The sequence below is a fragment of the Glycine soja genome, chromosome 13, assembly GCF_004193775.1.
Source record: "Glycine soja cultivar W05 chromosome 13, ASM419377v2, whole genome shotgun sequence".
NCBI lineage: Eukaryota > Viridiplantae > Streptophyta > Magnoliopsida > Fabales > Fabaceae > Glycine > Glycine soja.
This window is the reverse complement of record NC_041014.1, coordinates 16,021,106-16,046,964: the sequence shown is the minus strand read 5'-3', so window position 1 is coordinate 16,046,964 and position 25,859 is coordinate 16,021,106. Positions and strand designations below refer to the sequence as shown.

Genomic DNA, 25,859 nt, shown 5'->3' with positions numbered 1-25,859 from the left:
CCCTACACCCACCCCAACTTAGATAAGGAATCTCCATTTTGATAGGAAACGAGTACAGGTATATGTAATACTTGATTTTTTTTAAACGGGGACAAGGATGGAAATGGGTATATACCTATTTGTCCTGTACTCCTATCCGTCAACACATATAATTACTAAAATATCTTTACTTTTGTTATGTATATTACTTAATTACTTTTATTAGACTTTTATACTTATTATTTTGTTGTCCATTCTTTCTATTCTTTTGAAGATTGAAACTAAATTTCTAAATGGCAAACATATGTTATTAGAGATTATGCTCTCGGTCTCTCTCAAGTCTCAGGATAATTTTTAGGTGATGAAGATATAATTTTCATAGGAAAAATTTTATGGTGATGAGATTTTATATTTGGTTATGGCAAGCTGGTAATCTAAACTTGATTCCTTGAATAAATAATATATTTAGCTTTGTTCAATATTTTTGAAAATTATCGGGCCAAAACAGGCATATTTCGATCTCCAACCGGGATGGGAATGAAAAAAAATAAATCATACCTACCGAGGATGAAGACAACGGATGAGGATGGTTTTGGAGAAGTCAATATGGAAATGAGAAATTACATACTCATCCTTGTTTTGTTCCCTCTCGGTATCGTGTCTAATTGTGTATGCATGTTCATTAAACTTAGTATATATATTGAAAGTGTAATGCAAAAAAAAAATAATTGAAAGTGTAAAATGTGTGTGTTAATAATATACAAAATTTTATATTGTTATTCAATCAAAATTATTATGCATGATAAGATTGTTTAATTATTTTACCTTACAAATTATATTAAAGATGATTTTTATTTAGTTGAGAGTGTCGATTTTTTTACAATACATGCTAATTACACTTATATTATTTTGTTATGATTTTTTTTTTGTCAAAAGTGATATGAAACTATTTTTTGACTAATGAGAAAAGTGAAAGATATGTTAGTAGGGGTATATATAAAAGTTATTCTAATAGAGAGTAATGTCTTAAAAATCTTTATAACTTTTTGCGACTTTGGTTTTATTTAAAGAGATGGTCATAATAAATCTTTATGAGAATTTTCAAGTAAAAAAGACTTTAGATTAAGGCACAACTTCTTGAAAGTTCAAATAAAATCATTAACCTCACAACTGTGAACAGAAGACTAAGTGAAAAGGGATTAAGAGAATAAAAAATAGATGGAGCACACAGTGGATCAAACTTTTATTACTTATAGTTTAATTAACAAAACATTTGGATGCACATCCATCCAATATCAACGCGCAGTATCACACTGAAACTTGAATAACTAGTTTTTGCGTCTTAATTTCATACAAATTTAACATGAAAAACATTGAAATGTGTTCGTCAATTGAATCGAGACACACATTAATTAAGCTAACTTTTTTTGGGGGAAATTAATTAAGCTAACTTGAGGAAATAGTTGTGTTTTCATGAAAAATGTTGTGTACCTTTAAATGTTTTTTATGTTGTTACTCTACATGTGATTTTATGGTGATTGAACCAAAGAAAAAGTTATTGTTTTGTGACAGAAAAATTATATGGGTCATGTTTAGTTTTGCATAACAATCCATTAGTGATGTTTTAGTTTACTATTAGTATGGAACTGGATTATCTTGAATAAAGGATATTTGTAGTCTCTACCAACAAGTACTGTTAGTATGGTGTGTTGGACATATGAATATCAATATACCGTTATGATAAATTGATCAATGGTTGATTCCATATCTAAATTCAATTTATTGCATAGTTTTACACGTTAATGTCAATGTAAAAATTTTACCTTATCATTAAATTATAAAATGACACATTAATATAATGTGGCAAACAATACACGTCATTCTAATATATAATTTAATTTTTTCAGTTCATGATAACAAGCCGCTAGTTTAGTCATTTTTAAATAGATTGCATCAAGTATCCCATAGTACAAAAAAGTTATATTATATACCAATGAATCAAGTTTTCACACTAAACTTAATTAATAATATCATTTTGAAGCTTGTCTAGGTAATTTTTTAAGCTGTGAAACATATCTTCATGATTATAGTATCAATGATATTCACCAAAGAATCAAACTAAAAGAGTGGTTAGTAATAGAAAGAAAGATAAAGTGAAAAGGGAAGAATAAGAGAAAGGATTCTTGTAAATGTTGACGAAATGTTAATTAGTTATATTATATACCTCATCAAAACACATGCTTTGGCCTGGCAATCACCTTCTTAATTATAATAGTTTTTTTTAACATAAAAGTGATAATATTCATTATGTTAGCGTACTGAACACATGCAAACATTTACATGAAGTGGAAGTGTTTAACCCGTCCAAGTAAGTACATTCCATTATTTGATATATTGGGGGATTGAAATAAATTAAGCCAGGTTTATATTTTACTAATTTATACTAAAATTTGTTGTCATTAATTAATTTTAAATTTAAATGGATAAGTTTAAAAAGACTTTATTGATCTGTTCGGATGCAATCAAGGAATCACTTCGGCACTAGCCCTACCTCCTTTGCTAGTCTCAAACCAGCCAGAGTGGTGAGAGTTGAAACCATGGAAAGGTCTTTCATGAGTCTACGAATATATATGGCATTTGTTAAAGAAAACTGCATAGGAATCAGTATCTTTTGATCAAGCAGCGTGAAGTTGGCAATTGGAATTTATATGAGAATAGATAAAGTGGCCAGAAAGGAGGATTAAATTGAAATAGGTATACCTTTTTAATTAAATAATTTTATCTTAAAATTTATTATTGGATTAAAAGTTTATATTTTTTATTAATAAGTTTGTTGGTTTCAGTAAACTTGGGTTTGAACCTCTTAATTGAGTATCAAATTCAAACTAAAACTTCTAATGCAAAAAACATGGTTGAAAGGGTTATGGAGAAAGTCAATAGATATTCCATGCTAATAACATAGTTATATAAAAAAAGTTTCTTTTATATAAATTGCTTTTAAATTTTATATCAATTCAAAATTATTTAATATGTATTTGAGTCACTACTACAAAAATGGGATTTTATGACGCTGAATTAATGACGGTTTTACAAAATCGTTTAAAAAATGCGGTGACAATGTTATAAATAATTACAATATTTTTAAAGATGGTTTTCAAAGTCCATCTTCAAATGAGCTTAAATAATTTCCTTAGCGCCCACACACAATGTCATTCCTCTCCCTGGCAGCCTCTCATTGTGTCTTTCTTGCTTCCTAAATCGTCTTCATCTTGCACCCTCTTAGTCTCTCACCTTTCATCACTATCATCCCCTTCATCTATTGTGGTCATCGTTATCGAAATTGTTTGTCGTGGTCACCTTTCGTTTGTCGCCGTTGTCACCTATGCGACCCTTTTTCGCGGTAAGAACACCCTCAAACCCTTTTTGCGCTTCCATGTTCTCCGCCTACTAGTAAAACGACTTCTCCAACACTCCAAAGCACTTTTCCACTCCATGCTACTCTGCAACATCATTTCCTAGAACTCCATCATCGTCGCCTACGTCCAAAATGGTGACCTCCACGACACGTTCCACCACTTCGCCACAGTGCCGGGGAAGAACATCGCATCGTACAATGTCATGATCTCAGGGCTCGCGAGGTGCAAGCACATGGAGGATGTGCAAAGGCTCTTTGAAGCGATGCCATGTCCGAACATTGTGTCGTACACCGTGATGGTGGATGGGTATGCGAGGGTGGAGGGAGGGATTGGGCGCGAAAGGATGTTGTTCAAAGGGATGCCTCGAAGGAATGCGATCAATAACACTGAAAAGTTGTGCAACAATGGAGATTGGAATTTAAAACCATAGATTGGTGAATACTCATGACTTGTTTGATGATTGGTGTGAGACCAGAGATTGATACCTTTGGTAGGCTAAAATTGGTGGAACATGTTAGTCTAAAAGAGCTTGGAAGGCCTAAGATTGATGTCCTTGTTAATTGCTCAAGAGTGTTTGGAGACCTTTTCATCAATCAGGTTATACTTGTTGCTTAGGAACCTTAGTTAATAGCAACCTTTTTATCTCATGTCTAATACTTTATCATGACTCTCAGGTTGACTTAGAATCCAATAAAGGATTGAAACAGTGGAATGAAATGCTTAAAAATGATGCAATCAAGTTATGTTTGGAGCACAATTTTAACACAAGATTTTTTTAGGGTAGTGATAAAAACACAATTGTTAATGCATACAAACTAAAGGTATGTCAATTTATATTAGTGTGCAGAGCTCATATGTTGGACTCATTATGGAAGATACATGAATAAAGAATTTACTTCATTGACCTTCAGGTTAAACTTGAGCATATCCTTGCAAGGATTTCCTTGATATCTAAGGCTATAAATACAGAGAGATCATATGTGGTTACAAATAGTCTATTCATTGATGGAGCACTGGCTGCAAGATCTACATACACACTGCAAAGCTTTGGAATCACGCATATTTTATGTTTGTGTACAAATGAAATTGGTCAATCAAATTCTCAATTTCCTGATCTATTCACGTACAAAAATTTCTTGTAAGTTATACCTTCATGTCTACTTTTTACCCCATTATTAGAGGTTAAGTTTGTGTGAGAATTAATTGACTTCATGCTTAGTGTCTGACTCTGCATTTTTATTAATTATATACACATTTTCGTGCAGATTTTATCAAGTTTTTTGTGTTGGATTGGAGCTTTAGGCTTGTATTTGCTTCTTGTTGTAATTACTTCATGAGTTTCCAATTACAATTTGATGTTCCATTCATTCAAAAAATTCAAGTTTAAGATGCATGCTCGTGAATATTTTTCATATCCAACACAACCCTTACATGAGATATCTTTAGGCTTCAAGTGTAGACAAGGTTTAGTTTTTATCTTAGTTTGTGCTAAAACTTAATGTTTTTGATATTTAAGTGGGAATCCTTACGAAATGTGAGATAAACCCTTGGGCTAGGGGTGGTAATTACATAAACCCTCCACAAATGCTTGAGCTATTTGGTGCTACTGCCTGCCCATGGGACCATGGATGGTCTTATCTTTAGTTTAGTGTATATAGCTCATTGTGAAAAGTTGACTTTCAAAGACAATTTTCCTCAAAATCGTCTTTGAAAACATCCTCTAGAAACTTTTAAGATATCTTTTTAAAGACAATTTTGAAAATCATCTTTAAAAGTTCACATTTAACAACAATTTTCAACCGTCGTTAAAAGCCTTAAACTTTTAATGAAATTCATTTTAACGATAACATCATCGTTGAAACCCTTCTAGAACCATCGTTAAAAAAAAAAATTTTAGTAGTGAGTACATCAAAGTTAAAGTAATATATATTTTTAAAATATATAAAAATATAAAACATTTGATTATTTTCTTATTATTTTTAATTTTAACAACACATATAGAGAGAGATCAAGTGTTTTTTTTTATTCATAGAAATCAAATACAAGTATCATGAAGTTCACAATAACTTATGCACCATTCTTAATCATCTGAGTTAGAGTACCTTTATTCAAGTGTTTATTTTAATATTTTACCTTTACTCATTTGGTTAAATTAATCATGTGTATTTATTTTATAATTTAATTTTGGATTGTGTGAAAATTTTTTTATATGGTATATATATAATTATTTAAAATATTAACCTTAAATGAAATTTTAGTCATTAGATTGGGTGAATTATTGACTTTTTTTTTAGGTATCATGTTATAAGGACAACATATTTATTGACCTTACTCAAGATTTATGTTTGTTAGAATTAGACTAGTAAGACTCAAAACCAAACCTTTTTTAAAGAATTCAAATTAGGTTTCACTTGAATGAAGACAATGTTGATGGTTAGCAATAAGTGAGAAGTGATGGGAAATGTTATATCATGGCTATGAATATATGGGATGGAAATCCTCAATCTCAAAAGTCTATCCCCATCTATGCCCCCCAAATTAAAATGTGTTACATCTTTAAAAATTGCCACTTCACTTTATATTTGAATTGTAAATAAATTAACAATGTTTGTGCTTTGACGTTATGTTTGTTTCTCTAGTTCACACTTTCTTCCTCCCACAAGCCCTAATCTCCTCCAGTAATGTCGGATGCACAACGGAGAGGGCTTTCCAACCAAAAACTTCTAGAGGGAGACATCAACACGATTAAGGGATTTGAAGATCTGATTGGCGGCCCATTCTTGAGCAAAGGAATCAAAGTTGCATTTGTGTCTCCCCTAAGGTTGAGCCAAGTCAATCACTTTCATCATCGTATGTAAATTGTCTTAATCATCTCCCACCTTTTTCCGCGACTCATCGTCATTGTCCATGAGGTTTAGATCCAACGAGTTCCACTCTGCGTTGTAGAGGAATAGAGGATGCTTGTGCAGTAGGATCAATGCACCACAGTGTAAAACCAGAAGTGGGAGCTGAGCAAAACGTAAACGGAAAATGGAACGTTGTTAATCTTTGTTAAAAATAGTGAATTGAACAATGATGTGACACATTTTTATTGGGGGTGATAGGAATGGGGACAAGCTTTTGAGACAGAGGATTTCCATTCGAATATATGATGGCAGTTAAAGAGAAAAACATTTCAATTAGAGTGGCTAGAAAATTGCAAGTGTTGAAAAACAAGGACAAAATTAGTGGCCAACTTGCACAATAATGAAAAATTATTCTAGTACAAAAAATTGTATAACAAAATATACAACTAAAGGAGAGAAAGAGATAAAAGAAAGAAATTTAAATTTAAAATTTAATAAATGATAGGATGGATGAGAGATTAACACAAAATATAATGTATAAATTATTATACAAATTCTTGTTCTGTGTATAAGTTCTCTACTATTATGTATAGATTCCAATTCAAGGCTCATTGGAAAATAAATAGTAATTTATCGGTCAAAATGTTAAGAAATTAAGTTACTACCGATGATAAATAAAATAACACATAATAAATACTTAAGTTATTAAACAATTTTTTTATTATGTACATTATTTTTTGTCTTAGGTCAGAGATAACGGATGTCCCTCAACCCACTGAGTCAAAGACTAATCCCGTTCCCAATGTGTGATTGTCGCTAGCCCAAGAAAATTTTGCACAAGGTGGGAATCAAACATGGGTTCTCCTGCTAAATAGATCGTCCTCACTCATGTAATGTAACGAGACCTTAAACTATTGTGCCAACCCTTTAGTTCATGCACAATAAACAACACAAATAAAATAATATAAAATTTACTAAAATATCCCTTTTAATATTAATTTTTTAATATAATTTACATAATTATTTTATATTTGGGATAAAAAGTTGTTTCATGAATTTTTGAGTAACAAAAGGTTGAGTTTTTGTTTTGTCATCATCTATTTAAATTGGGTTGTCCCACATTCAATTTTCAAATTAGATATGAAATTAAAATATTTATCTTGTTCAGAATTACAATCTTTAGCAAATGAAACAAACCCTTAAATTTTTAATGTAATTTACAAACTCATCTTATTTTTTACTTCTTTAACTCCATAATACTTATCGTCATAAATTTTGTTCCACGATCTAAGAAAAACTAATAAATGAATGAAAGAAAGTGATAATTTTATAAAATTAATCTTATCATCATTAATTTATTTATAATTTTTTATTGTTTATCATTAATATTATAAGAGATATAAATATAAAATAATAATCAATATGAAATCGAGAAATTAAAATAATAAATATTTAAAGACTATTTTTACAAGCCAATTATTATTGAACGGAGGAAGTAATAAATTTTTAATAGTAATAACTTCACCTATTATTATTTATTTAATTTATAAATACTCCATAGAAATAATGTGTCATAGATTGATGTTAAAAATGAGATTAATTGAATTCAACTTATATCTAAACACACTACGACTTGAAGCTCTTCGTGTAATTAGTTCTGCTCAATCCATGACTCATGACCCCACACATAAGTGAGAAAACCCGTAAGCAGACACACAACTGACAATTGAGTGTTCCTTTCTTTCATCAAATCCTATTACTATTAGTCAACCAACCTCACATGATTATCAATGGTTGCCACTTCAAATTGTTTTACGCGTAAGATAGAGATTTTAGGCAAATGTTATGCTTTTGACCATTAGGTAGTAATTATAATCCTTTGAAGAAAATAATTATCTTTCTCTTATTTATTTTATGACTCACCTCTTTATAATTTCTCTCTTTCCAAAAAGAACAAATATAATGTATTAACTAGTTGCACAAGAATATACGGTACATATTTTGATTAAAATTTACAAACATTTTTCTACCTATTAAAAAACGTATTATATTTAAGAAGCGAGAGTATGATAATTTTTTATTATGATGAATTAAAAACATTTTTCGGATTTTTTTTAAAATTACAGTAGTAATTAAGAATGGTTAACATGAAAAAAGAGAAAAATTCAAATAATGTTACAACGCCTTTGGAACAGAGAAACACGTAAGCTTAAAAAGTGGGAAGTTTTATTTTCCAAAGAGAAAATAATATAGAATGTGAATCCATATAATAAATATGAAAAAAATATTTGTTTTTTTTCTCAAAGAACTTTGATTAATATGTTAGTCTCAAAATAAAACTCAAAAAAACATCTAAGCTTAAAAAGTGGAAAATTTCATCTTAATAACACATATCTTTAAGTTTATTTTTTTCCTATTCTTATTTATCCTTTTTCTTCTTCTTCTTCTTTATTTCACTCCTAAAATACTAATTCAATTAAGCTTTTTCGATTACACGACTACTGAGTCGTGACTACCTACCATTCAGTGGCAGTCAATCACAACTTTGGTCAAAAGTGATATATAGCTCATCATATCATATATACTATATTCAAACGTTAGTTGATGTATTTAGAAATTTAGTTTTAAAAATATATTATTAACCCATCTCATAATAATTTGAATGTATTTTATGTATATTAATACTTTTATTTATTAATTATTTTTTTACAGAATAATTTCTATGTTATACTATATACATATATTAATATAGATGTCAATTTAACGATACTTGCATAGACAAAACTCAAAAGCTATGTTCAGACATTATGTTCAGAGAAATACCAGTAACATATTACTCTAAATTACTAGTACTTTTAATACATATTTTTTCAGTATTCTCTTTATTTTTTACTAAAATTAATTACAAAATTTTATGAGTGTCACCTCTTATTTAATATTAAATTTTACTCATTGCTCGAAGTGTGTACAAGAAGAAACAATGTCCTTCGATCCTAAATTAGGGGTCAAGAGTCAAGATGGATTAGGTCATTCATTAATCAGTAGAAAAGCACTCAGAATATGTTGTAACATTTTTTATTTTCTATCTTGGACGTTTTAAAATTAAGCTTTATCGCACTATTATTTTAGGGAGATATTTTCATTAGAAGATCCAACATATAAATCATTTAATTTATAGGTTTTGACTTGTAATGTCTCCTTTGAAGTTCTTGGTACATTATACTATTACTCTTACTTTGCGAAGTTGTGGAATCAAGAATCGCCTAAAAGTGCTACTGGACCCGTCTTTTGATTATAATACTGAGACCCAACAATATTATCACCTAAAAGAAGCTTCGGTTTAGGAAGAAAAAATGATGTAATGATAGTATTCAGAACCCTATTTATTTAGTGCATTAAGTAGATATCAATTGAGGAAAGTGACTCTTGTTTTTCAGTTCATTCATACTTACACATTCTTTTCCCTTTTTGAAATTATATGTATATTTCGTTATAGATAATTCTACTTGCGCGGATTAGGATATTATAAGCAACAAAACTATTTTTTTTTATAGTTTTTAACACAATTATATATCAGAGTTCAAACTTTTTTATATCATTGATTAAACAAAATAATATATTTGATGTCAGTTTAATTCGCTTGTTAAATAAAGTGGAGAGGAGAGCCCACCCTATCCACAAGAAAAAGTTTTTTTTTTTTTAAAAAAAAAAACAGTAATCATACTACATGAAATGATGACATGTGACTGTGGTCGAAGAAATTTTATATTAGTATAACGATTTAATTTCAAAATTCATTTTTTTATTTTGTCTATTACATTAAATCAGTTTTTTTATTTTTCATTTCATTATTTGAGTTCTCTTATATTTTAAAATACACTATTTTAGTCCTCATATCTGATTTTAACGGTTGACTAATAGTTGATCAATAAATTTTAAATCTTAACTAGAACAAAAAATTAACCAATATTTTTTAAAAAAATAAGAACTTAAAAAGAATACTTAAAGAATGATTAATATAACTTAAAAAATAAGAATCAGACTCTTTTAAATTCTTATATTAATATTATATTTTGCATAAAATTTATATTAGTCCTTCCATATATAAGTATTTTTTTTAAATTCTTTTTTTAAGAAAATATTGTTCAACTTTCTAGTCTAATTAATGTTTAAAATTTAACGGTCAATGGATAGTCAATGATTAAAATCAACTCTGGAAACTAAAATAATGTATTTTGAAATATTGAAAAACTCAAATAATGAATTAAAAAATAAACAGATCAATTTAGTGTAATAGATTAAATAAGGGGATGAATTTTACAATTAAGCCTAATATAAAATATTTTTTCACATGTATAAATTTTAGAATTTGACTTATAATTATAAGAAAAATGACTATGCACTAAATGCATCATCATTTTTTTTTATTCTTTTATCATTAAGTTAATCTTATAATCTTTTGAAATTTAAAGATTACTAAAGTAAATATTATCTCTAATATCAATTCGGTCATACTATGTGCAGAAAAAATTAACTTTAGTGATAAATAAAATTTATATGTAAATTTTAAAAATTCATCATTAAAGTTTTACTTACACTAATATTAATGAGTCACTAAATTTAGTTAATAGTAAATTATTTTCTTGTAATACTTTGTATTTTTATTTTTTTAAAATTTAATGGTTAAGATTAAGTAGAGATGCATTAGAACCATCAGATTTTAAAGAAAATTATAAATGATCAGAATGAAAAATAATTTTTTTAGAAATACTCTTGAAGTAACTAGATCTCACCTCCTTCCCTGCCCTCTCCTCTCTATATATATAAATCAAGAATCAAACATTTGTTAGCATAGTTAAAAGACTGAGTTATTTACCGACTAAGCTACTCTTTGTTGGTATTTAATACTTGGTTTTAAAATAATTGATGTGTCTTTTCTACTAGTTTGATGGTTCAAATAATAAGTTGGTTCAAGTGTTTATGTTTAATTTTTCTATAATAATATCTTGAGTTTGAATTTTGTTATAAAAAGAATTTGCATTGGGAGAATTAGTTGTACTGTTTTTTTATTCTTCAGATAATTGTACTGTTATATATGTATATGTTCATGTCTCAAATAGGATGGTATCATCCTGAGAATACATGTATTTATAAAAAAAATATTTATAGGGACTTAGAGCACTTTGATGAGACTTTTCAAAAACAATGTAAAGATATTTTTTCAAAAACCATGTGTCCTTGTTTTTAGATATTTTCTAAAATGCATGATAATATTTTTTTCTACAAAGTAAAAAAAGGGCAACATATATTTTCTACTATATTTTTTTCTACAAAGTAAAAAAAATGACAATAGATTTTTTGCCCAAAACCACACTTAAGAAATCATCAATGCATTCATCATAAAATCTGTTTTGATTTTTTTTACTTTGTATAAAAAATATACTTGTAGAAAATAAAATATAATAGAAAATATTTGTTTCCATTTTTTTTACTATGTATAAAAAAATATTTGTAGAAAAAAATATAGTAGAAAATATTTGTTGTCATTTTTTGTACTTTGTAGAAAAAAAAAACATAATAGGAAATCTTTGTTGTCATTTTTTTTAGTTTGTAGGGTGGCGCCTCCTTTGTAAACGAGAAAACAAGGTGAAACAACCAGGGTGACACCTCTTTTGCAAGAGACAAAACAAACCTCTACCTATTTACACCACTCTTCCTATAGTGGTGTCAAACCTTAGCCTGACACTTGCAAAAAGACAAGGGATGAATGCAAGGCACCAGTCATCCTATGTAGCAAAAATTTAAAAAACACATATTTTAGTAAAAATAAATCCAGGATACTTCTTGAAACTAAAATAAAAATTAATTAATTCTTTTAAGTAAGTAATATTTTATATGAATTATAAACATTTTACATTCTCATATAGTAAGTTATTTTTAACAGAAAAAGTTATTCATTTTAAGATAAAATATATTTTTGGTTCCTCCAAAAATTTTAAAGTTCAATTTTAGTTCCTCCAAAGTTTTATCTGATCTTTGTCCCTCTAATTTTGAAATGTCCAATTTTCATCCCTTTCAATTTTAAATACACCTCTTTTAATCCTTTTTAAAGTACTTTAAATTGTGGTTTATAAAGAGATAAAAAAAAAGTTCAAATAGTATTTGAGACATAAAATCAGGCATTTCAAAATTAGAGGAATTAAAAATGGATTAAAAAAATTAAAAGAATTAAGACTAAACTTGGAAATTTTATAAAAATCAAAAGCATATTTTACTCTTTATTTTATCAATAATTCACTAAAATTTCCAACATAGGTTTTCAAATTTCTTAAAATTTAACACTGGGCTGGCTAAGCTCATCCCATGGGTTAAAGTTGGACAATTTTGATTGGGCACATGCTATTTACATCATCTAATTTTCTAAGCACACTTCATCTTCCTTTTTATATTTTTCCTATCATATTTATCCTTTTAATCCCTTAACTTACACCCTTCATGTTTTTTAGTCTTTTAAAATTTTATTTTCATCCTATCTTTATTGTTCTCTAAACCATAATTTTGAATCTCATCTAAAATCTTATTTTCATCATATCTTTATTGTTCTTTAAATTCTAATTCTGAACCTCATCTTCACCACATATTCATTACATTATACTGCATTTTCCATCTTTATTATGTGTAATATTGTGTGTTTTTCTTCACGTGGTACTGCATTTCAAGGTATAGTGATCACTAATTTAATCTATTATACACCTTAATTGCAAAACCAAGTTTTTGGCAATAGCTTTTGACATTGTTTTGTGCATAGCCAATTTTGAATGTGTTTTTAGCCACTTAACTCCGTGTCTCTAGTGTGTCTCTCAACTTCAGGTCTACAAAATTCAAATAAACATGCACACATCAATGATTGCAACGACTCATTAAGTGCATTCATTAAGGTATGTTTTACTACCACCGAAAATGTCTTTCTAAAATAACATGGCTTATTGTGCTAGTAAGATGTATAAAGAAATGAATACCAATTGATAGGAGATAAGTAGGAGTATGTTTGTGAAGAGTGGGGTTTATGGAAGAGAAGAAGAGGGGTTACAAGGGGTGTACCTATTTAAGGAAAAATGATATAGTGGATGATTAAAATCTAAAGAGAAGGGATGAGTTGTACTTAGGAAAATGGGGCTGTAAATAGCAAGTTTCTTTTGATTGAAGGGTCAACTTTCTAAGCTGTAATGCTTGAAAAATTGGATCAGGCCTACTTGTAGTCATATTGAATACATGTCGTCAGTTAGTAAAAATAAAAAATAAAAAATCATAGGTGCCAAATACAAAGTCAAAATGCTTTGAGATAGAGGTACAGTGTTGAGGTTAAGGGAGCTAAGTGCAGAAGCTTCCAAGGGTGTTATTAGTGGTGTGGTATGATTTGATTTTTAGACAAAAAGTCATTTGAATTAAACATAAAATAAAAATGTTATTCAGTTTGAATATAATCTTAAATTTGAACCAACCAAATCAAACTTTTGCAGTTTGGTTTGATTCTATTTGACTTTTTTAATCTATTATCATAATTTAAAATCTATTGACTAAACTTACATAATTATCATGTTATATTTTTTTTTAATTTTGTTTAATATATTTTAGTTAAAAATTATTATTTTGACTTCTAGTTAGCATTAATAGAAAATGATATCACCAACTCTTTTTGTATCATAATAGTAGTATATGCATCACTTGTTATTTAACACTAATTTTTAACAATATTAATACATCCTTTTTACCATATGGAAGTAAAATATGCATCTAAATATAAAGCAAATGAAAAGTAATGAATTATTTAATCCTTATTATTAATCATCACAATAAAAATAAATATAATTACAATATGTTGTTTGGTTCAGTTTTTTATAACAAGATCCAAAAACCGAACCAAATCCCAAAAAGAATGCGAGATTTTAGTTTTTAATTTTTTTCAATTTTCGGTTTAAGCAGTTTTCAGTATTTTTGGATCGATTTGAAGGGTTACAAATGATTTAGTTCGATTTTGAACACCCCTAGAAACTCCAGCAAGGGTAAGGGGAACTTACAAGAAGGATAATTTTGGGATATTTCAAAATAAAGAGAAGCAAGTAAAAATACGTGGGGTGCAGAAAGCAAAAGTCTCCTTAGCTGGATGAAATAAGAAGTAGGACCCGAATTCACATGCTATTTATTGGAAGGGATTTGAATCTTGCACCTCCCGTATTGAATCCTGCACCTCCTAATTTTTAAAAATTCCAAATTATCCTTTTCATATTATATCATTCTAGAATTGGCGTTCCATAACGTAAAAAATAAATTCTAGAATAGGTGTTCTATAAAAGTAAAAAAAATAGTTTTTGGTAGGGATTATGTAACGATAAAAAATAACTTCTAGAATAAGTGTTCCACAACAATAAAAATAATTTTACCTTCTAGGGTAAGTGTTCCATAACACTAAAAAAATAACTTTGCTTCCAGAATTACCATTCTAGACTATACAACACTTCTGGAAAGGCTATTCCATAAGCAAAAATGCTTTCGGAATAGTCATTGCATAAGCAATTTTTTCTTACGAAAAGACCATTTCAAAATCATTTTTTTCTTATGAAAATATCATTCTAAAAACATTTTTACTTATGGAAAGATGATTCTGAAAGCATTTTTTCTTTTTAAATAACGATTCCGAGACAAAAATTCTAAAATACTCATTCCAAAACAGGCATTCCGAAAGCCTGTGCTGGAACCCACCCCCACTCCATCCAAACCAAAATCCAACCCTACACCCACTACAACAAAAGAGGAAGCATAGGCTTACTTTGGATTATTTTAAAATATTAAATCACAGGTGTTGACCTATATATCTACCCTTATTTACATCAAGTGATAATATTTTGACATCCAAAATTTTTAAATATCTCACCAACAATTTTCATTTTTCTCTATCTCTCTTCTCTTCACATCATATCACCAATCTTATTAATCATTTACCTTTCATCTCTTCTTATCTTTTTCAAGTGTCTACATCCCTTAGGACTTAAATGTCAAAATATATTTTTCCATTTACAAGTTTTACTTTTTTAATTAGTTATGAGACTAATATTCAATATAAAACTTAATTACTCTTAATCTCTTGTCCCTTATAAAAATATATTTAAAAAAATTAATTCATAATTTCTGTGATAAATTTAAGATGTGTTAGTCAATAAATAAGTCTTCGAGCTGCCATAATATGTACTCTTCTTTACTCAATTGAAAAGCTCTTCTGCGTCATCAAAACAAGAGACGTGGTGTATTTGGCAATTCAATGAAAGAGAAGAGTGAGAAAGAGAAGCATCTTTGAATTGCCACAAAGTGGTTGTGGCTCAAAATCATTGTTGCATATCTGGCATAGCATCACCCCATGGCAGTCTCCATCGGCTTCCTTCTTCACCTCACCGTATCAACAAACAAAAAAAGTGCACAATCAAACAACCACGACACTCTTTCCCACACACAACGTGCCACCACACACACTCTCTAAAACTTTTCACTTTTCAGAAACAACCCAAAAAACAAAATAAAAAAACACGCGGCATTTTTATGATTATTTATCCTTATTCTTTATCCGTTTCATTACAATTGTCCTAATAAGAAAAAAACTATCTAAAATAATTATTATTTTAAGTTTTTACCTATATTCTTTATAATATTAACAATATTAACAGTAACCAATAAAATTTATAAATAAGTTAACGATGATATAACATTAATTAACACAATAATGATTACCGAAGGAGTGTTAGAAAAGTTAAAAAGAAAGAAAAATAAAAAACCAAAGAAACAGAAATGTTGGTGGCAAAAGACTCAACGATGATGAAGCTCTTCGGGAATACGATCCCGGCACCGGAGATCCCCGCCGGAGCTCCGGCATTTTCTTCTGGTGATGTTTTTGGTGACAGTGTTGGTCAGAACCGTGGTTCTTCAAGTGTCAATGGGGATGGTGAAGAACACGAGATTCAGCAGGTGTGAAAAATTATTGATTTTGAGAGTGGCCCTATATTGGAAATGCGAAAAGATTTAGTGGGTCGATGTTAGTTTCTTGGTTTGTAGGCATCAGAGATTTTGTTGATTACTTGTACTGTCTTGTATTTTTATGTTTTGGTTTTGTTTGAAGGGGTTTAGTGTTCAGTTGAGATTTGGGTTTTGTTCGATCTGAGGTGTTCATTATTGTTTTGTTTCAACATTTACAACTTTAATTCACTTGTGCAACTGTGCAAGTGTTTTTCATGCTATATTTGACTTTATGCTGTTGGAGTTTCTGATGGTATGAATTGCGACAGTTATGTTGCTCTAATGGTATCAGCATTTGGATTGAATCTTCAGCAATGTTGTAGTTTTGAAACTGCAGCATGAGTTTAGCATTATTTGAGCAATTTTCAATTTGTTTCTGGGCTTACTTGTGTGTATATTTTCTTTACTTGCTGGTTCTTGGACACTGGTGGCATCTCTTTGTATGTTTGCAGTTCAGCTTCTAAATTCTTATTTGTGTGTTAAATATGAACATCTATAGACATCAATCTGATTTTTCCTTTCTTTTTCTGATTTCACCTAATATTTCTGGTAGCAAATGACGAATCGTTCTTAGTTGATAAAATGCCTTTTCTATTTGACTTTTCAATTTTATATATCATTCTTTCTAAATCTGGAAACAGAAGAATTGAAAACACTCCATCTTACAGTTTCAAGCTCATTTCACTATACTTTTTGCTTTGGTTTTTTGGGTAGTTGAATTTTTGTCTATAATTACTGTTAGCCTTGTCTTCTTTTGAGTTCATAATTGTTGTTCTATCTTCTAAGAAAAGAATAATGGAGCTGCAGCTGCAGATACTCAGCTCATAGTTCTTCAAATAAATTCAATATTATTCAATTTTGCTGTACAACGTTCCTGTTTGATTGCCTTTTCAATTATTCTCATTTCCCTTGGTTTTAGCCTGTCATTGAATGGTAATATTTTCAACCTTAACCTTTTGAGGAAATATTGGATTAACATGTTTGTTGATGAACCACGGCATTTTGGGATTTTGATAATTGACATTGCCCTGCAAGTCCGAAACAAGGGATGGAGATTTTGTTTTTCTTTTCCTTAGATGTTGTGGTACTGAATTTGTTTTCTCCTAATCCCAGTGAACTGGCTTTCCATGCAGCATTGTCAATATTAACATTATTTTTTTCTGTGTTTCAAAGTTTATTTTTAGTTAAATTTATTTTGTGACTTGGACAAACATATGTAATTGCAGAAGGCAGAAATCTAACACAGTAAAATTATGAGCCATCCTTTTCATACACTAATGTATTAATTCTTATATTAAATTTTTAGTTTATAATAACAACATACTCAGCAGCTGTTTTTATGAATGCAGGACATAATGGGAGAGGAAACAACTGAGAGTAAGAAGGAAGATGAAGTGACCAATCTTGATACTGTCTCAAGATCAGGGGAAGGGTCTATTAACCCCTCTACCGAGAAGGAGGATCTTACATTGAAAACTTCAAAAAAGACTGAGCAAGAACAAGGTGAAAATTCACAAAATAAAACACTGAGAAAGCCGGACAAAATACTGCCTTGCCCCCGCTGCAATAGCATGGACACCAAGTTCTGCTACTACAATAATTACAATGTCAACCAACCCCGTCATTTCTGCAAGAATTGCATGAGATACTGGACTGCTGGTGGAGTGATGAGGAATGTTCCTGTGGGTGCTGGTCGCAGAAAGAACAAGAATTTTGCTTCGCAGTATCGTCATATAACTGTTCCTGAAGCAGCACTCTCGAGTTCCCAGCCGGACTTGTCAAATGGAGTCAGTAATCCTTCCTTGAACTGTAATGCCACACTCCTTGCATATGGGTCTGATAGACCCTTGTGTGAATCAATGACATCTGTTTTGAACCTTGCTGATAAAGCAGTGAACAATTCCACAACAAATGGATTTAATGGCTCTGAAGAACTAGAAATTCCTGTTACTTATGTTGGTGGAGAGAAAGTGAATGATGATTCCAATAAATCTTCTGACACGTCAACGAAGCCAACGAAAGGTGAAACCACCAATAGGTCCCAAGAACAAGTCATAGAGAATTGTCATCCCTTCCCACCTCATGTTCCCTACTTTCCTGGTGCCCCTTGGCCTTTCCCTTGGAATCCAGCACCGTGGAACTCCCTGGTACCATTACCACCTCCTTTTTTCCCACAAGGATTTACCATGCCTCTCTATCCTGCAGCAGCTTATTGGAGTCTTACTATACCGGGTGCACGGAGCATCCCATGGCTAGCGCAACCATCATTACTGAATACTACAGTGTCTAACTCTGGTCCTAACTCACTAACCTTGGGCAAACATTCAAGGGAAGAAAACATGCATAAATCAAATGGGGTAGCAGTTGAGGATGAACATAGCAAGGAAAATAATAAAGAAAAGTGTCTATGGGTTCCGAAAACATTGAGGATTGATGACCTAGGAGAAGCAGCAAAAACCTCTATATGGACAACACTAGGTATTAAAAATAATAAAGCAGACTTATTTCCTGGGGGAGGACTCTTCAAATCACTCCCATCACAGGGTGGTGAAAAAAATCGTGTAATAAAAAACTCACCTGTCCCTCATGCCAATCCAGCAGCACTCTCTAGGTCAATTAACTTTCAGGAGACCTCATAATCCTGTAGCTTATAATTTGTAATTGTGTCTTGGATGCAGCAGTAGATGAGCCAACTGACATGGCAGTATTTCACTGTACTTGAGGAAGTCACATATTGATTCACTAGCCATTTTTTTTTGTAAGAGTTACGTCTTCTTGTTGGTCAACGGAATAAATTGAAACAAATGTTACAGTTAGTTTTCCTTGCATTTCTTTTAAGGAAAGAAGAGCCTTCTCTTTTGAGGGTATCTCACAATAGATTGTGGCTCGACAATTTTACTCCCCTTTTGTTTCGATGCCTTTCTTAGTTCTTATTTCTTGTACATAGGTGATTTTATGTGGCCTAGAGAGACACAATGTATTTGTTTTCCATGATCTCAATATGCATGTAAATAAGAATTAGATTTCAAATTGAATTTTTATTCTGTTATATAACGTATGTTTCTCACTACGTGTATGCTCTCAAATCACTAAGAAAAATTGAGACCTGAACATAACATTAATGATATATATTCAAACTCTCCAGCCTAGCTATGTTTTGTGGTGGCGCACAGCTCAAGGGAGGTCCTACAATGAAGATGAACCTTTTGTAGCAGCTCAAGGGAGGTCCTACAATGAAGATGAACCTTTTGTAGTTATTCCTTCTATTTTGTAGGCCTTCAAAATTCTAATTAATCCAATTTTCTTTATACAAAAATATAATTACAGATGTGAATATTATGCTTGCTGGGTCAAGTTTGTGTCCAAAATATTTTGGACCACATGCCGGAGCAAGGGATGGTACACATTACATGGTATACAGACTCCTTTGCCCTAACCATAGCCATGCCTTGATTGTTGCGTCCCAAAAAGTTAACAGGAGGAGGTGGGGTTGCAACAAGATACTCTTAATGCTGTTCAACCATATTGCAAATTTTGGTTTTTTGAGGGAAAGTAAGATAAGGCTTCTAGACCAACCAGTTACTGTTGATGTCTCCTTGATCCATAAGCCAACAGAGTAGTGGGATTCCTCTTGGGGGAATGTACCGGGCAGTGGGATATGCCTAAGGGGAAAAGAAAAAGTGGCGAGGGAAAGAAAGTGCTCTATGTATGTGTTGAAAGCAAAATGAAATGACAATGTCGCAGATAGCTTGAGGCAGAAGATGTGATTCAAATTTAAAAGCTAATGAAAATAGGGTTTTGCATGACTCTTGTTAGATAGTTTCAAGAAACAATCCAACAAAAATAAATGCATTCGCCATATCAACAATACTCGTAAGATATTCTCTAACATACTTCTTTTAACACACCTTATATTATTATTTAAAATTTATTAAGAATTACAAAATCACATGTAAAGGTTATTAAATGTAAAGGTTATTAAATAAGAAATCTGATCCACTATAATAAAAAAAATGTGTTTACAAAAAGTGTGTTACGAGTGCTAATGTTTAACATTTCTCATACCAACACAATCAGAATAAAAAATACCAATAATGTCAATCTCTCCCGAATGCCTTTGGCAATAACTTAGGCAGGACCTAAAAAAGAACTACACGTTATAAGTTATTTTATAAAATCAGTTAAAAAATTTATCTGGCACATGTAAGTAAGAAGCATTACATTAAAAGAAAAATAGTGACAATATATTCAAATACTGCTGACTGCGTCTGTCATCGATCGGTGCAACTTCTATCACTTTTTCCCGAAGATTTTAACAAATGATCACCAAAATCCGGCATCAAAATCCTCAAACTATGTACACAAGTTGAAACCTTTCTTCGAAGTCCAGAAATGAAAGCAGTTACCACGAGGCAGTTGACTTGAGCAACATCTCAACTACAAAGCTGTCTCCCATACATATATGATGCTTGGTAAGATTCTAAACAACACAACCAACAAAAATATAATAGTTAATTTCACACAAGGAACATGAACTGGGTTGGAAGACCTTGGAAATCAAGATTCTTTGTCCTTTGATATATTCCGTGGCAGTCTGTTGAAAACACTCTCATCTACTATCCTATAATGTTTTGAAAATTGGCTATGTATAAGTCCACAACATTTATCTACATAACCTCCATATTTGTGGTACAATGCAGGGATAGTAATCATCATCAGGGTTCCTGTCACCATTAAAGAGGAAGATATGTAAATAAATAAATAAATAAAATTAACAGATGGTCATATATATCCCCAACTCGTGTTGAGACATGAAGGATATACATGTGTTGTTCAAGAAAATTAGCTGTCAAAATGACTCTCCAGTCCACAAAACATAACAGATGAAGATTTCAATTAGGACTTGTGACATGCAAATAGGTTCAAAAGCACCTAATCATGAGTTTGCAAATATCCAATGGGTTAAATGGAAACCATGCAAATACAACAATGAAGGTTTTAGAAGGATTACATTGCATAGAGTTGGACACAAATGGCCTCCAACACAACCCACAAAAAACCAAACAAGAGAAAAGGCACTGTAAGGAAAGCCAAAAGGTTCAAGTGAAACTGAAACACCCAAAAATGATGTACGGATTTTGCTATACATCAATGAGAAAGGATGGTCTCAGTGAGAGACATCACAAATTGATTTTACCAAATAGACTAGTGAAGCAAGCATACCAATATATGCGAGTGTGAAGAAGGAGAAGACGCTGCCAATGACAGACAAGAGCCAAAGACAAATCACCACCTGTCATGTAGACAGCAGACACTGAATTATGTCAGTTGATTTTCCATCAAGTCATATACAATATTGATAATTTCTATTATCTCATTTCTAGGTGCAAAAATCACTATGCTATAGAAAAGAAAAAACTTAGGAGAACCCCAAAAGATGCTGATATAACAGAAATGCCCGCAGATATTGTTGAAAAACAAATGATACATTTGAAGGTGTTACATCAACAGAGCAGGTTCGAGGAAGGTAGTGAGTTATTGACAGCATGTTTCATAAGACATTACCAAATTATGCATAATCCTTCTAGACAATATCATAAAAACCTGTAATTCTTTACAACAAAAATATATCTTTAGAAAAAAAATTACTAACTATTTGGGTCACACTTCCCCAAGCCACAATCCTGAAAGGCTGTAACCTGAAATAAACTAACCTTGAAAAAAATTCTAAAATCCTTGCCAATAGTGATGTCATGAGCTATAAGAAGCATATTGTTGATTTTGACCCGAAATGAAGCTGCTACATTATTAACCATCTCCTCTGACACAACTAGTTCAGGTAATGTTGGTGGTTGTCTGCTTGAGAAGAAAAGGATACAAATGACATGGTGCTAATGTTGAAAATGATAAAAAATAAAATACAAGGGATAGAGCATTCATACTTATTTCTAAGGGAAGCATAGTTAGCATGCAGAAACAACAGTACAATCAAAATCAGCAAGACATCTGAACAAATTGTTAAAAATGGTAAACTGGTCCACTCAAATAGGACCCAGGCAACTGTTGCAACAACAATGACACCCAAGGAAACATGCCACCTCTTCCACAATAGAACATCACCAACTACAAAAGAAACAAAGCAAACATCAGAACTAGTATAACCATATTGAACCCATAGCAAAAAGCTGCAGCATGCAAAATTATGCCCTTCAGCAATTTTATCTAAGTTTGTATTTCATTAAAAGAAATCCTTAACTGGTTTGGAATCAAATCTTCACGGAAAAAAATAAAATTTTCAAAAAACAATTTTCAATTGCAAATCCAAACCATTAAGATTAAGACCAAGTTGACCCCCAACACAAACGAACAGAATATGCAGATGGAAAAAAAGAGAAGAAAAATCAAACTTGAATTACCACAGGTACATAATGAAGCAAAGTATCCATATATAAAAAAGGCTACTGAAGATTCAATCAAGATTTAAAACAATGGTCTGCGACTGCAATTTTGGCTGCAATATCAAGGTATTTGGAGTTTCAAAAACTACAATTGCAGCCACATCAGCTGCATCTGTCTACCACATCCCACAGTATCAAGGATCGTGAGAAAACCACTACTGTGACCACTATTTGAAACTTTAGATTCAATATCCCATCGAGCAGGGGAAAGTTCATATATGTGTCCGTGCTCAATTATCTACATCTCCACCAAAATGAACGCATATTATAAACCAGGCAATGTGTGAACACTTATCAGGGAAGTTACAACATACCAAAGGCAGTAGGAAGCTCAGCTTCTGATTCAGACATTAAACTAAACTCTCCAAAAATGAAGTCCTACCAAGCAGATACCCCAGACCTGGATATATAACCAACATGTTAGCTGTGTCAATTACCACGGCAACAAAGTTTCATAATAAGAAAGCATCAAAATGATTGTTCAGAATTCAGTCATCTCAGCCAAATCACAGTCCAACATGTCAGCTGAATTACAACAGCACCCCGTGCACTTGAACAACAAACACTTGCCAAAGTTTGAGTGGATAATCGAAACACACAAAACAATGATATGAAGAAAAATAAGACTAAAATTACAAAGATCATATTTTAGTCACAACCATCCTAACCATGAGACAAGTTATTATTAGGAGATATAAAGTTGGTTGGGTGGTTAAGAAAGAAGGAAGGGGGAAAGATCTCGAGTTCGATCTCCCTTGCTAAAAAATCTAATAAAATTAACAATTAACAATCTGCCAATAAAAAAAAATGAGACAAGTTATGAATTATTATCCAAGCTAGCAACTATATCATCAAAGGAAAACCTAAATCAAGATTAACATTTTCCATTGGCAAAAATCATTCCACAACAACAACAACAACAAATGTTACGTATTAAGAAATAAAATTGAAACCAGTTACGCAGTTTTTACCAGAAAGATCCGAGGAAAATCAAATGAAATCCTAAAATGAGTATTATCGTGCCGAGAACGCAAAGCCGAGAGTTGAAAGAGAGAAGTTTGAATCAAATATAGACTCAATTATGGGTGAGAAAGGGAAGCGAGGCGAAACCCTAAAACTGATGAGGGAAAGATTGAATGAAATTGGGGAATCAATTCAAATATTCACAATTCTTTGGAACGAGAAAATGCTCAGAAGCGTCATCAAGTCCCAATCTACTATGCTTATTATTATGACTTGTATCGCAAATAACTTTTTTTTTTTCGGAACAAAAAATATTGCGGGTTCAATTTTTTCTTTTTGAAAAGAAGGGTTATTTAAATTTTATGTAATCATCTAATAATAATAGAAGATAAATTTGTTGAATTTTAAAATAATTGTATTAAAATAATTTAAATATTTTTATTAAATAACAATATATTTTACATGATTAGTACATAAATTTTAAACTTTTTTATTTTAATTATTTAAATGAGTGTTTATCTTTTGAAAATTATATTGAAAAAAAAAATATTTTGAAAATTATTTTAATGATTTATTAGGAGAAAATTCTAATTACTAAGAATTATTTTTTAAAATTGGTTAAATTAATATGTATATCTCTAAACTAATTGGAAAATTTTAATTAGGTCACCAAATAAAAAAATTGCAATGGGATCCTTAATCTTTTAATTTTTTTAATAATTAAGTATTTGAGGGCTTAAAACTGTCAGAAAAATAATAATTTATGGAGCTTATGAAAATCCTAACGACTCAATTACAATTTTTTTACAAGTTTAGAGACTCGCTACATTTTTTTTAAAAATTTGGAAACTATATTAAAAAGTTTCAAATAATTTAGAGTGCTACAAATTAATTTAACCTTTAAAATTTGTTTTAAAAATGACTAATGTGCTTGTTTGAAGTTGAATAAACCGCGAACAGAACATATACAATGCAAGTAATATAGTCTTCAATTTATTCATTTTAATATTAGTTGAAATTTATTAAAAATTATAAAATTTTGTGAATTTTATTTCTTATTTAATGATTTTTCTTGAAGTAAAAGAAAAAATGTTTTTGGTTTGAGATGCAGACAAAAAAGAAAATATATTTTAACAAAATAAAATTTAGAAATAAAATAATAATAACGGATGATAATATTTGTATCTTGACTTGATTATATCGAAATTCATTTTCTTAAAAAAAAAAGTCTTTCTGTTTTCCCTTGTGTTATGCAATTAAAAATTAAGTATATTTTTGTGAAGTAAATCAAATCATGGGCTATTTTATCAAAATGGATTATAAGTAAAAACTTAACTATTATGATAGATTAATCAAGAAAATATTTATAAAAATGGGTGATTTTTGTCACGTATAAATGTAGGAGGCATTATCATGAGTGATTTTTTTATGGTTTTTTGTTTTTCCTATATCCCATTAGGTATTTAGTGCTGGTCAAATACATGTATAATGACAGGCCCTTATGACCCATTTCACTTAATTTAGTGTTGGTTAAGCCGATCCAAAATATCTGTTTTAGATTATAAAACAAAAAATTGCTTCTTTTATTAAAAAAACACTTAAAAAAAAGTTTAACTAAACTCACCTATATTCTATTTTCCTATGTACTTTGTTAATTTTTATTTCAATTTTTAGTTAAGATTATAAAATATAAGTAAAAAAATGAAGAGTATATTATAATTACAAAGTTTAAGATAAAGTACAATTATATAGTAAAAAGTTAAACAATAATTAAAATTAGAGGTGTTCAAATTCAAACGGATCCAAAATAAAAATCGAAAACCGTTCAAAAATAAAAAATTGAACCAAACCAATTCTTTTTGAATTTTTTTGAATGATTTTTTTTCTCAAACCGACCGATTTGATTCAATTTACCGTTTGTATTTTTGAAATCAAATCAAATTGAAACAAATCGCAACACTTTATATTAATATTTATATTATTTTAGGATTACACGTTTTATGTGTATATCACTTGAGTTTTCACTATTTTGTAACGTTATATATATGAAACTTATATAATATATATCATTTTTTTAGACAACTTTTTAAAAATATATTTGATTTAAAATATGAAAAATTCACATATTTTTACTA

At 30.3% G+C, this 25,859-nt stretch overlaps 2 protein-coding genes across 2 annotated transcripts; one reads left to right on the top strand and one right to left on the bottom strand.

Moving 5' to 3' along the window:
• Nucleotides 1–15,999: 15,999 nt before the first annotated feature.
• LOC114381140 (cyclic dof factor 2-like) lies at nt 16,000–19,328 on the top strand. The gene is made up of 2 exons (XM_028340322.1): nt 16,000–16,255; nt 17,653–19,328. The coding sequence occupies exons 1-2, from the start codon at nt 16,079–16,081 to the stop codon at nt 18,940–18,942; spliced, it is 1,467 nt and encodes a 488-aa protein (XP_028196123.1). The 5' UTR covers nt 16,000–16,078; the 3' UTR covers nt 18,943–19,328.
• A 953-nt stretch (nt 19,329–20,281) lies between these two features.
• On the bottom strand, nt 20,282–23,983 carry LOC114380957 (reticulon-like protein B16). Its single transcript, XM_028340102.1, has 7 exons — nt 23,733–23,983; nt 23,076–23,161; nt 22,246–22,426; nt 22,018–22,159; nt 21,527–21,596; nt 20,853–21,027; nt 20,282–20,748 (listed from the first exon to the last, which is right to left on the bottom strand). Exons 2-6 carry the CDS (start codon nt 23,110–23,112, stop codon nt 20,861–20,863), a joined length of 597 nt encoding a protein of 198 aa, XP_028195903.1. The 5' UTR covers nt 23,113–23,161; nt 23,733–23,983; the 3' UTR covers nt 20,282–20,748; nt 20,853–20,860.
• Between the last annotated feature and the right edge of the window lie 1,876 nt (nt 23,984–25,859).

Coding starts and splice junctions, on each gene's coding strand:
- LOC114381140 (XM_028340322.1), top strand. CDS start 16,079: ATGTTGGTGGCAAAAGACTCAACGATGATGAAGCTCTTCGGGAATACG. Junction 16,256..17,652: donor AAGAACACGAGATTCAGCAG/GTGTGAAAAATT, acceptor TTATGAATGCAG/GACATAATGGGAGAGGAAAC.
- LOC114380957 (XM_028340102.1), bottom strand. CDS start 23,112: ATGTCTGAATCAGAAGCTGAGCTTCCTACTGCCTTTG. Junction 22,160..22,245: donor TATGCTTCCCTTAGAAATAA/GTATGAATGCTC, acceptor CTTCTCAAGCAG/ACAACCACCAACATTACCTG. Junction 21,597..22,017: donor ATTTTAGAATTTTTTTCAAG/GTTAGTTTATTT, acceptor TCTACATGACAG/GTGGTGATTTGTCTTTGGCT.